The sequence below is a fragment of the Microtus ochrogaster genome, chromosome 7 (assembly GCF_000317375.1).
Source record: "Microtus ochrogaster isolate Prairie Vole_2 chromosome 7, MicOch1.0, whole genome shotgun sequence".
Classification (NCBI taxonomy): domain Eukaryota; kingdom Metazoa; phylum Chordata; class Mammalia; order Rodentia; family Cricetidae; genus Microtus; species Microtus ochrogaster.
The window spans coordinates 18,138,739-18,151,879 of record NC_022014.1 but is presented as its reverse complement, the minus strand read 5'-3'; the positions used below and the strand labels follow the sequence as shown (position 1 = coordinate 18,151,879).

The 13,141-nt window shown below is 45.4% G+C and overlaps 1 protein-coding gene across 2 annotated transcripts in view; it reads right to left on the bottom strand.

Moving 5' to 3' along the window:
* The window catches only part of Asic2 (acid sensing ion channel subunit 2), a 1,090,353-nt gene that overhangs the window by 11,891 nt on the left and 1,065,321 nt on the right, over nucleotides 1–13,141 (bottom strand). For both annotated transcript variants that reach the window (XM_005349398.2, XM_005349397.2), the window contains exons 4-5: nucleotides 3,140–3,290; nucleotides 706–762 (exon numbers count right to left, since the gene is read on the bottom strand). In XM_005349398.2, the coding sequence (XP_005349455.1) occupies nucleotides 706–762; nucleotides 3,140–3,290 (208 nt within the window). The remainder of the gene's footprint in view (nucleotides 1–705; nucleotides 763–3,139; nucleotides 3,291–13,141) is intronic.

Sequence of the window (13,141 nt, the reverse complement as noted above, 5' to 3'; positions counted from 1 at the left end):
GCTGCTGAGGGAACTGGAGGATGCAGCATTTAAAGTTCTGTCTGCTCTTTCCTGGGACTGGAGAGAGGGGAGGTAGACCGCAGGATAGCTGCTGAGCTACCCCAACCCATGTCTAGGTGCTCCCCCTGCCTCCAGGAGGTTTTCCAGCTGGGAGCAGCAGGTCTTTTAGACCTCAAATGCCCTGGAGGCTGTGAGAGGAGGAGGGTGGGGAGGAGGGCGGGGAGGAGGTGGGGAGGTGGCAGCGGTGGCATAAGAGGGCCCAGAATGGCTTATGTTTGCACACATGGGATGGAAGAAGCTCTCTCTTCAGATGCACTTGGGCTCTCCGTGCACTCATGTCTACATGCGTGCGTATGTGCATGCATGTGTGTGTGTGTGTTGGCTTCACTGAGCTCCTTCAGGTGAACCAGCGGCTCCTTGACTGCCCTCTCTTCATCTCTGTCCTTGTCCTGTATTTCCATTCTCTGTGAAATCATCTCCATCACCACCTCTGTGTACCCTTCTCTCCCTCAGTTCCCTTACAGCCCTCATCCCCCTGTTTCTTCCTCTCCTCTCTCCCTCGCCAGCTTCCTGCAGCTTCTCCTGCAGGACTTCTTTGTACGCATCCCTTCCTTGTTCCTTCTCCCAAGGTTGACTTTTGTGTCCCCACCAGATGACCCCACAATCCCCACTTCACCTCCCACTCCCTCTGTCCCCAGTACTGACCGAGGGCAGGCTCTGCACACTCCTTGTGCTGCTCCGGAGTGCAGAAAGGAGCATCCCCTGAAGGGAAGAGAAGCCAAGAGAGAAAGAGCATTAATCACATGGGAGCCATGCACCCCAATGGCTCCTCACTGGCCCAGGCAGCGAGTGACTTCCTGTAACCAGAGGGAGAAGCTGCCTTCAGGGGACAGTCTGGTGGGTACCACTGGTCAGTGTCCTCAGATCTGGAGGTGACTTCTGATCTGCCGTGAGGAGACCATGAGTTGCCCGACCCTCTTTTGGTCGTTCACAGTGGTGGATGATGAGGTAACTTGTCTGGAAGACTGGGGACAAGACGAGATGGGGTGGGGTGGAAGGAGGTTCCTCTAAGCCAGGTGCCATGTGGTCTCCTTGAACCCTTGTGTTAAGCTTCCAAATAGAAAAAATACATGGGACTCAGCACCCAGCCTTCCGGACAGCGAGCTGCTGGAGGTAAGGTGGGGCTGGCACAGGGGCCCGTGCCATACCGAGGCTGCTGCTTCTCAGCACACCACACTGCTGTAAGCATCCTGGGGTAGCTCTGTGCCCCCTCACAGTCCCGCCCATCATCTTACACAGTTGAGATGTCACGATCTTGCCACGGTTGGAATGATTGTAAACTCTGGCTCAGGTTTTATGGGGAAAGCTCACGGCTGGGGGTTCAGTCTGATGCTCGTCTTCCTAGTCTTCCTCCCTGGGATCTCTCTGCAGAGCGTTAAGATCTGTATTTTTGCTGATGATGATTGTTTTATTTTCTCCTCCTGTCTTTTCTTCTTTGTGAAACACTAAAGTCAAGATCCACCAGAGAGGTCTTTTTTGGGACCATTTTTCTCCAAGTCCTTTTTACAGCGTCGGAGAGCTGGTGCAATTCCCTTTCTCCAATAATAACATGTTAAGTGATGCGGTTTCCATTTTGCCCAAGAAGTTCATAGGCAATTTTAATGTCATTATGTAAAACAACACACATTTATTCTCTTGCACTTTTGTAGGTCTGCAATCAGCCACAGGCCTCATTGGTGTTGGGAGGGTTAAGTTCTTTTCTGGAGGAAATAGGGCAGTGTATCTCAACCTTCCTGATGCTGCAAACCCTTTAATATAGCTCCTCATGTTGGGCTAACTCCCAATATAAAATTGTTTCATTGCTACTTCATAACTGCAATTTTGCTGCTGTCATGAATTGTAATGTAAATATCTGATAAGCAGGAGATCTGATATGTGATCCCCAAAGGGGTCACGATCTACCGGTTGAGAACCCAATCTAGGGAACAATCCACTGCCTTTGTAGCTTCTACAAGCCCTCTTCTGGGTCTTCCCTCAGAGCTACCTGTGACCCCAGCCATGGGAGCGATGTCGATTTCAAGGCCCAGCATGGCTTACTTGGGCGCACTCCTATGTCTTTCCTTCCTAACGTTAGCGCCCCTAATAGTGCTCTGAACGGAGACAGTTTCAAAGATCAACAGTTCCAATCTTGGATGACTAAGATCATTACTGATCATTGAGAAAATTAATTCAGAACTCAGCCATAAGGAGACTCACGTGAGAGCTGTCACAACAGAAGCAACGGGTGACGAACTGTCCCCACCACAAGTATTTTGTTAAACAAGCTTAAATAATGTAGCACATAAGCACAAAAATATCAAAAGAAACAGCAATGCTCCAACAACACAGTAGGTCATTAGTAGACGTGACTTGCTCCTACCTCCTCATGCACTAATATGATCCCCACTGACTTTTGTAATTTCCAGGGCATCTTTACTTCTTCTTCTTCTTTTGAAGATAATAAGTAAGAACATAGATGGTTAGTAACATGGGCCAGCCCACACAGTGACTGGAGAAGCCTGAAACAGAAGCTAAGGTCCATGCCTACAGTCCCAGTTACCCCCCCTTGCTACCACGGTCCTGCCCAAACCAGCTCCCACTCCACAGGCCTGCGTCTGACACGCTGACTGCCTCTAATGAGATGGCAACAGACGTTATTAGTCTGACGATGGAAGTGTCTGCACAGGCACATTCATTTGCTCACTAATAGACTTTTGCCGCACTCGAAAGAGTGCTAGACATTTGGATGCAAGAAGAGAAACATCTGGGTGAAAGCCACAGACATCTGGATGTTCAAACAGGCACATTATCAGGATTTGTAGATTACGAGTGTCCCATTATCTGGATGTTGAACTCAGGACGCAAGAGGAGCAGACACCTGGCAAGCATATGGAGCATGGGGACGGAGGTGATGCACACATCTGGGCACCCCTGCGTACCAGGATGCTGCCCTGATGGATGGATGAATGGATGGATGGATGGATGGAGTTTTTCCACCTGCCTCTTGGTTGTCAGGTACCACAGTCTCCCTAGAACAATAGGGGTGAGGTGTTTCCCGTCGGGTGAGAAATTGCAAAGGTCCGGGGACCCTGCTACCCACCTGGCATGTGGACCATGCGGCAGTTGCAGTTCTCCACGATGTAGCGGGTCTCACAGTCAATCCGACAGGCGGTGATGCTGTAAACGGGAAAGAAGTCGAGCCCCATCTCTGAGGATCGACACTCCCCCCACGGTGGGGGCAGATACGTGAGCTGTAAGACAGACAGAAGGAGAACACAGTCAGGCCTGGCAGAGGATACTCACTCGGTTTCCACGGACGCTGTGGCATGCTGGTCTACCTGTTCAATGGGCAAATAAGCAATTGAGTATCCTCAGCAAGCCAAACCCTGCTGGCTTTGTGAACCTTATTGTCTGGATACCACATGAGTTTTCCCACCTTGCTTTTTTTTTTTTTGTCAATTTTCATGGAATTTTGCTCTCCTCAGTCTTTTTATCTAAAGATTTCACCTTTTGTGTCCATGCATGTGCCTGTGAGTATGAACACATGTGCATGCATATGCCTGGTAGAGAGGCCAGAAAAGGGAATCGGATTCCCTGCAGCTGGGATTGCAGGTGGTTGTGAGCGACCATGTGGGTAGTGGGAACTGAATTGGGGTCTCCTACAAGAACAGCAAGTGCCCTTAACGGCTGAGCCATTGCTCCAGCCCTGTCCTTGGAGTCTGTTATCCAAGCTGTGCCTTTCCATATCAGTGTCAATAGTGGCACTTGGAGCCGGGCGGTGGTGGCGCACGCCTTTAATCCCAGCACTCGGGAGGCAGAGGCAGGCGGATCTCTGTGAGTTCGAGACCAGCCTGGTCTACAAGAGCTAGTTCCAGGACAGGCTCCAAAACCACAGAGAAACCCTGTCTCAAAAAACAAAACAAAACAAAACAAAACAAAAAAAATAGTGGCACTTGGAATGACCCAGCTAAATTTTACCGTGTGGGCTCGGAAGACTGAGACCCCAGACACAGACCCGGAGGATAAGTCACAGAAGAGGACAGGCGAAGTGACCGCAGGGTGCAGCCACTACTTATGGTCCTGATCAAGCTGTGGATGACACTCCAGTGCAGATATCCACTCCCCTTCTCAAAGGTCCAGTAGCCACAGATTTTCTAACATCTATTGTACTTGCTTGGGAGGGATGGGGAGGGTAGGGATGAGAGAGTTAATGGTCCTGGGGGCGTTTACTATGTTATTGCTACTACACTAAGCAAACTCTTTATACCCAGCTTTCCTTTTATGATGGAAGAACAAGAAAAACAATAAAATGTACATATTTGGGGCTAGGAAGATGGCTCACTGGGTAAAACGCTTGCCATGAAAGTGCTCGGACCTGAGTTCGGATCCCTAGAACCTGTGGGACGTCTGTCATGGTGGTAGCACACACCCCTGCGCTACCATCATGAGAAGGGAAGTATTGACAAGAGACCCCTTGAGGCTCGAAGGCCAGCTAGCATGGTGTGCACAGTGAAGAGTGACAAAAGACTTGTCCCATCAAAGTGCGGAAGGTGAGGGTGAAACTTGAGGTTGAACCCTGATCCTCCATGCTCAATATGGGATGCTCATGCCCACATGTGTGCACGTGAGCACACACGCAACACCCCAAATCCTCTTTTTTTTTCCTGCCTTTTTTTTTGGTTTGAGAAAGGGTCTTACTATGTAGCTATGACTGTCTTGGAACTCACTTTGTAGGCCAGGCTGGCCTTGAACCCACAGAGATCTGTGCCAGCCTCTGCCTCCTGAGTGCTGGGATTAAAGGCATGAGGCACCACACCTGGCCACACTACAAATCTCAAGTGCATACTTTGAATTTTGTCAAATGTCACCATCTACCTATGTAACGCACTGCATCAATCAAGACATGTGACACTTTTTTTAAAAAATATTTATTTATTAGGCATACAATATTCTGTCTGTACAGAAGAGGGCGCCAGACCTCATTACGGATGGTTGTGAGCCACCATGTGGTTGCTGGGAATTGAACTCAGGACCTCTGGAAGAGCAAACACTGCTCTTAACCACTGAGCCATCTCTCCAGCCCCGACATGTGACACTAATTGGGAAAGATATGAATTCATTTTCTGTAGGGACATGTGACACTTTTATCCCTACAGAAAATGAATTCATATCTTTTCCAAATAGGGCTCCATCGCCTTTCTGGGCAACCACTCTCATGAATTCTGTTACCACTGTCTGTCTAGTCTCTTTTCACACTTAGATAATTGACGGTGTGCCCTGTGTATTTTTTTGCCTGCTCCTTTCACTAAAAATGATGGTTTTGTGGTTGTTCCACATGGGCGTGCACCTGGAGTTCATTCCATCTTTTCGGCTGAGTCATTCTTTAACTTATGAACACTCCTGGCTTATTTATCCATTCACCCGAGGGTGGGTGTTTGGGTTGGCTCTATATTTTGGTAATTATGAAGAAGACCCATGAGTATTTGTTTAATTACTTAATTTATGGGCAAGGTTTCATACAGCACAGGCTGGCCTCAAACTTGCTGAGTAGCCAACAATAATCATGACCCCCAGATGGCCCTGCCTCCATCTCCCAAGTGCGAGATTACAGGCTTGTGTGACCACATCTAGTTGAGTGTGGTGGTTTGCACGGGTATGGCCCCATAGACTTCTGGGTCTGAATGTTTGGCCCATAGGGAAAGGCACCATTAGGAGGTATGGCCTCCAATGGAGGTATTGGAGGAAGTGTGCCACTATATGGGTGGGCTTTGAGGTCTTATATGCTCAAGCAACGCCCAGTATGGGATACAGTTGCTTCTGCTGCCGGTGGATAAAGATGTAGAACTTTTAGCTCTTTCTCCAGCACTGTGTCTGCCTTTCTCCCCACCATGACCACAATGGACTAAACCTCTGAACTGTAAGCAGCCCCAGTAAAATGTTTTCCTTTATAAGAGCTGCCATTGTTATGGTGTCTCTTCACAGCAATAGAAACCCTAACTAAGACACTGAGTACTTATTTATGATTAATTTTGCAGACATTTTAGTTCCTCTTGAGTGAACGGCCAGGAGTGGAATAGCTGATTCTGATTAATATGTATGTATGTATATGTATGTATATATGTATGTGTGTATGTATGTATGTATGGATGGATGGATGCATGTATGATTTTATAACAAAATGGCCCAACTCTGATCTAAAGTGGTTCTACCACTTTATTACATTTATTTATTATTTATTGTGTGTGGGTATCTGTGTTTCAGTGTCTGTGCCATGTGAACGTGTGGAGGTCAGAGGGCAACCTGCAGGTGTTGGTTGTCTCCCCCAGGAGGGATCCAGGGATCAGACTCAGGTTTTCAGGCTTGGTGGCAGGTACTTTTCCCAGCTGAGCCATCTTCCCAGCTCTCCATTGTTCTATTTCCATTAAGAGTGAACGCCTGTTGTGCTCTATCCAAGGACACTTTGTCTCCTTGTTGGTTTTAGCCATTTTTGTTGGGGTTCAACTGTCGCACCTTGGTGTTTCTGTTTATAGTTCCCCGATGACTGATGATTTTGAGCACAACTTCATGTTTTTATCAACTATTCATATATTAATTTTCTGTGACATATGTTGGAGTCTTTTGCCCATGAAGAAACCCTGCTTGTTTTTTGTCTTTATTATGGAGATATAAGAATTATCTGGCTGAATGGCCTGAATTTCAGGTCTGAGTCAAATGGGAAGTATACATCTTTTCTTTAGAGTCTGGGTCTTATTTTTGTCTTAGTGGTATCTATTTTTTTCCTACTTTAGAAACCAGCTTTAAGAATACATAACTTATATGATAAAATAGATCAAATTAGTGCATAACTGAATAATTTATTATTTTAGATTTATTTATTCTATGTGTATGAATGTTTTGCTCATATTCACGTATGTGTACAGTGTGAGTACCTGGTGCCCTCAGAGGCCAGAAGAGGGCATCGGATGCCCTGGAACTAGAGATACAGGTGACTATAAGCCACAATATGGGTGCTGGGAACCAAAGTCCAGAAGAGCAGCAAGTGCTCTTACCTGCTGTGCCGTCTCTCCAGCACCTTGAGTGAGTTTTTAAGAAAACGCATATCCTTGTGGTAATCACTGCGCTCAGACCATGGAACATATCTAATCTCCTCAAAAGCTCCCCACTTACGATCACTCCACCCCCTTTCCCAGCCCCCAGGCAACCATTCATCTGCTTCTGTCCTTATAAATGAGCTTTCTGTGCTCGAGGATTACACAGAAATAGAACAACAGCGCATGTATTCCTTTGTGGCTGGCAGCTTTCGCTCAGCAAAAATGTTTTTGACAACTATTCATACTCCTGAGTGAATCAATAGCTTGTTCTTTTTGATAGCTTGACTTTTATTTCTTTGCATATAGTTTTCATTTTTGCCACACCGTTTTGCTTAAAAATTTCAATGTGATGTTGGGGAAAAAAAAATCCCAGAGAGGGGGGCAGGTATTTTCTGGCCTCAATTCTAATCTTTGAAGGAAATATTTCTTTATTAATCATGTTGATATACGTTTTTTTGTTGTTTTTTCCAGACAGGGTTTCTCTGTGTAACATCCCTGGCTGTCCTGGAACTCATTCTGTAGATGAGGCTGGCCTCGAACTCACAGAGATCCGCCTGCCTCTGCCTCCCAAGGCTGGGATTAAAGGCATGTGCCACCACCACCCAGCTTGATATACATTTTTATTGGCTGATTGTTGCATTGAGGAAGTTCTAGCCTATTTCTAGTTTGCTAGGAAGTTTTTTTCTATTTTTATTTTGTTAATTAAAAATTTAAAAATTCTGTGTATGTGTGTGTCTCTGTGAGCGTCAGGTGCATGCAGGAGCATGGAGATACCAACAGAGGGCTTAATGGCTCCTGGAACTGGAGTTACAGGCAATTGTGAGCTACACTGTGGATGCTGGGGACCAAGCCTGGGTCCTGAGCAATAGCAGTAAGCACTCTTAACCACTGAGGCATCTCTACAGCACCTCAATTTTTATTATTAAAGAAAATCAAGAATGGAACTACATTTTTGTAAAGATATTCCCTGCCTCTAGAAAGGATCACGTGACTTTTCTCCTTTATCCGGCTAGTACGGTGAATGGCCTTCATTGATCTACAGATCTGTCGTCCCAGGACCAACCTTACTTGCTCATGATTTACTATTCTCTCTAGATTTTGCCATGTCTAATTTGCAAACATTTTCAAACAAAGTTTTGCATCTGTATTTAAGAAGGATGCTGTATCTACACTTCTTCTAAGGTGATTTTGGTTTCTTGTATACAGTTTTGGTTAGCCTAGGTAAGTCTTGAATGAATTATGTAGCTCAAAAAGGCCTCTGCCTCAGGATCTTCTCCCTCAGCCCTCTGAGTGCTAGGGTTATAGTTTTGAGCCACCATGCAAGACTCTTAAAATATCCTTTTAAGTGTTTGTAGTGGGAGCTGTGGACCTCTTCCTACAGCCCGGCTCCTGGCTGCTTGGCTAGCTCATGCCCCCAAATAACAACACACAAACTGTATTCTTTTAAACACTGCTTGGCCCATTAACTCTAGCCCTTACAGGCTAATTCTCATATCCCTATCAACCCATCTCTAATAATCTGTGTAGTATCAGTCTTACCGGGAAAGATTCAGCATGTCTGACCTGGCAGCTTGCTTCATGGCGTCTGCCAGGGAGAGGGAAGCATGGCCTCTGAGCTCACTTCCTCTTCCTCCCAGCATTCTGTTCTGTTTACTCCTCCCACCTATGTTTTAACCTATGAGGCCAAGCAGTTTCTTTATTACTTAACCAATGACCTTCCTCCATCAAGTGTTGGTACTGGGATTATGTTAACTTCATAAAAAGAGTTGTGAGGTGTCCCCATTGTCTCTGGTTTCTGAGTTTGTGTAGACACAGTATTATTTTCAACTTAGATGCTTGATTGAATTTACGAGTGAAGCCATCTGGACCTGGTGTTTATGTGTGTGCATGCAGATATTTTAAATCACAAATTCAGTTCCTTTAATAGAGGCAGAGATATAAAGAGTTTTCTATTTCTTTTTGCACTTGTTTTGGTGACTTGTGTTTAGAAAATACAGTATTTTACTGATTCTTTAAGAATTTCATACACGCACACAGTATATTTTGGTTACATTCACCCCCTATCTCTTCCCCTTAACTCCACCCATACTCCCCATCTCCCCTCCCTTTGGTAACTTGTGTGGTTTTTTTTTTTCTCCCAAGGAATGTGCTCGTTTTGCCTAAATTTTTGAGTTATTACAGTTGTACATCGCATCCTCTTGTCACTTCAAAATGCCTGTAGGCACTGTCGTGATGTCCCCTCATGCATATGCTGCTGATTTGCATTTTCTCCCACCTGCCTTGTTATTGACTTCTGATTTCGTTATTCTTTGGTCAGGAAACACACCCCTTGTGGTTTCACTGCTTCAAGATGTATTGAGATGTGTTCTGTGAGTCTGCTTGTGGTGTACCGTGATGGATGCTCCATAGACACCCTTGAAGTATTTACATTCTGTAATTCTTGGTTAGTGTTTATTCCTGTCTTAGTAAGATTTCTCTTGCTGTAATAAAAGACCATGACCAAAAGCAGCTTGATTCTCTCTCTCTCTCTCTCTCTCTGTGTGTGTGTGTGTGTGTGTGTGTGTGTGTGTATGTGTGTGTGTATGTGTGTGGTTTCATCTTATAACTCTTAGGTCTCAGGAACCTGGAGGCGAGCTGAATGCAGAGGCCTTGGAGGGGTGCTGCTTACTGGCTTGCTTCTCATGGTCGTCCAACCTACTTTCTTGTACACCCCAGGACCACCAGCCTAAGGGTGACACTTTCCATAGAGAGCTGGTCCCTCCCACATCAATCACTGATCAAGAGAACACACCACTGACTTGCCTACAGGCCAATCTGTGGGTGTATTTCCTCAATTAAAAGTCCCACTTCTCAGCTATATCTATGTTTGTGTCAAGTTGTCAAAAACTAACCAGCACTATTTCACGAAAGGCAGTTAAGCTATTTGATAGTGTTGCTCAAATCTCTGATACCTTTAATAATGGTTTTCCCACTTGTGGTTTGGACTTGAAATGTCCCTTGTGTCCGTGTATTCAATGTTTGGGCCCTACCTGGAAGTACTGAGTAAATATTCAGCTTTAGGAAGTGGGCTAAGATTTAGGAAGTGGAGCTTAGTGTGTGTAGAAGTCATAGGAGCCACGGTCTAAAAGTTAAACCAGCAGCTGGTTTAAAAGTTAACGGGCTACTCAGGCAAAAGTAGCCTCCACAGTGCTGAGAAGGAAACTATATTTTACATTTACCACATCTACACTATTTTCATTATTCATCATTTCTCCTACAGATCTCACGTTTCCATTTGATGTCATTTTCCTTTGGTTTGAAATCCTTTTCAACCTTTCTTCCAGAGTGGGTTTACTACGGCAAACTTCCTCGGTTTTCGTTTGTCTCTACAATGTCTCAGTCTCCTCTTTCTCAAGCCTACTGCTCCGTATGCTATGAAGGCTGGCTCAGCTCTGTCTTTTAGCATTTCAAAGATGCTCTTCTCCCTCTCCCGTCCCCACTCTTTATGATTCTCCATATGATTATTCATTCTCTCTTCCTCCCTCCCCTAGTTAAGATTGATTCTTCATCTTCGATTTTGTAGGATTTTGACAATATCATGCCTTAGTGTGATTTTTTTTAATCTTTATTGTGTGGGTTACTGAGGATCATAGATCTGTGAAATGATGCTTTTGAACAAATTTAGAAAAATATGAATCAATATCTCTTTAATTATTTTCCTTTTTGTTCTTTCCTCTGTGGAACGTCAATTTTATATATGTTGTGATCTCTCTATATATAGGTTGAATGGACTCAATATTTTGTCACTGGAGCTCTATTTTTATCAGTATCTTTTCCTTTTTGTATTCCAGTTGAACAATGTCTGATGTCTGTGTTTGGGGTGGGTATGGGTGTGCACGTGTTTGTGCGTATGTGTATGTGGCGGCCGGAGGTTGACTGTGGGTATCTTTCTCAATTACTCTCCACCTTACATTTTGGAAGCAGAGTCTCTCACAGGACCTGAAGCTCACAGACAAGGGTAGGCTGAGTGTCCAGTGGACTCCAGGGATCCACCTGTCCCTACCTCCCCAGTGCTGAGATTGCTTCGCTATACTGGCTTTTCACATGGGTGTTAGAGATTCAAACTCATGTCCGCATGCTTGCGCAGGAAAACTTTCTGAGCTGTCTCCTGAGCTCCCACCCCGTGAGTGAATCATTTCTCTTTTCTTCAAGCATGGTGTCCCTTTCTGTCTTGTATCCAATCTTCTACTGGTCTCACCCAACAATGTATAAAACGTCCATTTGGTTTCTTTAAAAACATTTCCAAATCTTGCCTTAAAAAAAAAATCTGTCCTTATTTCCATCCCTTTCTGCAATGGCTTAGCAGGCTTAATACCACGACTGTACACTTACTCCCCCGAACACTGGGGTTAGATGGAGATCCTGTTTGTTTCCAGTTATGTTTCTCTTCACGTTCCTCTCTTACCTCATGTGTCTTGAAGTTTTCGTTTGTAATGTAGACATTGTGGGTCGATCCCTATAGAGACTTTGGATAGATTATCTTCCTCTACTTAGCCTTGTTCTAGAAGGCAGTTAGGCTTATGGAGAACCGCTTTGGTTCTGTGGCTGCAGTGTAGTTTTGCTGGTAATCCTGTGGTCTGATACCCAAGGGCTGAGACTTCTGGGCTTCACGGGAACCCTGGGTTGTTTGTGGATTCATTCCTCCCACACAGTGGCACTGCGGAACTGGTGGCTCAGCTCTCTCGGCTCTTGCTCTCTTCCCTGGCTTCCTGAGCTCTCTATCCATTCCAAGAACGGTGAAGATTGAGCCTAGGATTTGAGGAACACTTATATAAAAATTTCAGCTCCCTCTCTGAGTCCCTTCTTTTCCAGGCTCTCCCTTCTTATTTCCAGCCTTTTTTGGCAACCCTGAATTCTGGTTTCTGGCTCATTAACTGGATGCTTGCTGATCTCTAATTGAACTCCAGCCTCAATATTCTTTTAGAACTCTGAAGTGTCCACGTGGGAGAGGTCAGGGAAATAAGCATGCGGTTCACCAAGTGTGACTTTAAGGCCTGTGTACTCCCCAGTTGCTGGCTGCTTTCGTTTCTCGGCAGCACAGTCAAATACTGACTATCAAGCCTTGTGCCTAGGGTTTGTGAGAGCTGCTTCCAGGAGGGCTGGACTGTTATTAGCTGCTCCACACTGCTGGGAACTTAGAGTCTCCACGCTTACTTAATTTAATATTCACAGGTCTCTCTCGATGCAGGCATTCCTATTTTTATTTTGTTGGGGGGAAATTAAGTTTCAGAAAAAGGCTAAATACTCTGTACAGGACTACACAGCAGCAAGGGCTAGAGCCAGCAGGTGGTTCCTGGAATTTCTGGTCCCACGGTTGTGCCTGTCACTGCCTCACAGTCCCCTATCTGGAGAGGATCGACTGGAAAGAACCAGAAGCAGTCCATGAGGACTCAGAACTCTTCCCCTTCTCTCCCATTTTTCTCTTTGGCACCTGTGAACAGGTTTCACATCCACACGAACTTCCTGTTGAACCTGCACAAGTCGCTGCCTCCCTCTGGACCTAGTTGGCATAGGTGGAGAATGTTTGTGGGCCAATGACCTCTAAGCAAAGGGCGGATAGTGCAGGATTTAGGAAGCATTGTGTAGCCGCACTGTTCAATATCGGTTTCCAAAATCAATAAATTGGATTTGGGAAGGATGCACCAGGTCCTTTTGGAATCTGGGGCTCCAAAATGATGGAAGCTAATTTCGTGGTGGTGACGGGGGATTGCTGTAGGATAACCCTTCTGTACGCTGTGAAATATATGTTGCTCTCATTAGTTGATAATAAAAGCTGCTTTGGCCTATAGCAAGGCAGGATATAGCTAGGTGGGAACGCCAAACTGAATACAGGGAGAAAGAAGGGCAGAGTCGAGAGACACGCAAGCCAGTTGCTCAAGAAACAAGATACCAACAGACTGCTGAAAGCCATGGCCACGTGGAAACACATAGATGAATAAAAATGGGTTAATTTAAATGTAAAAGCTAGTTAG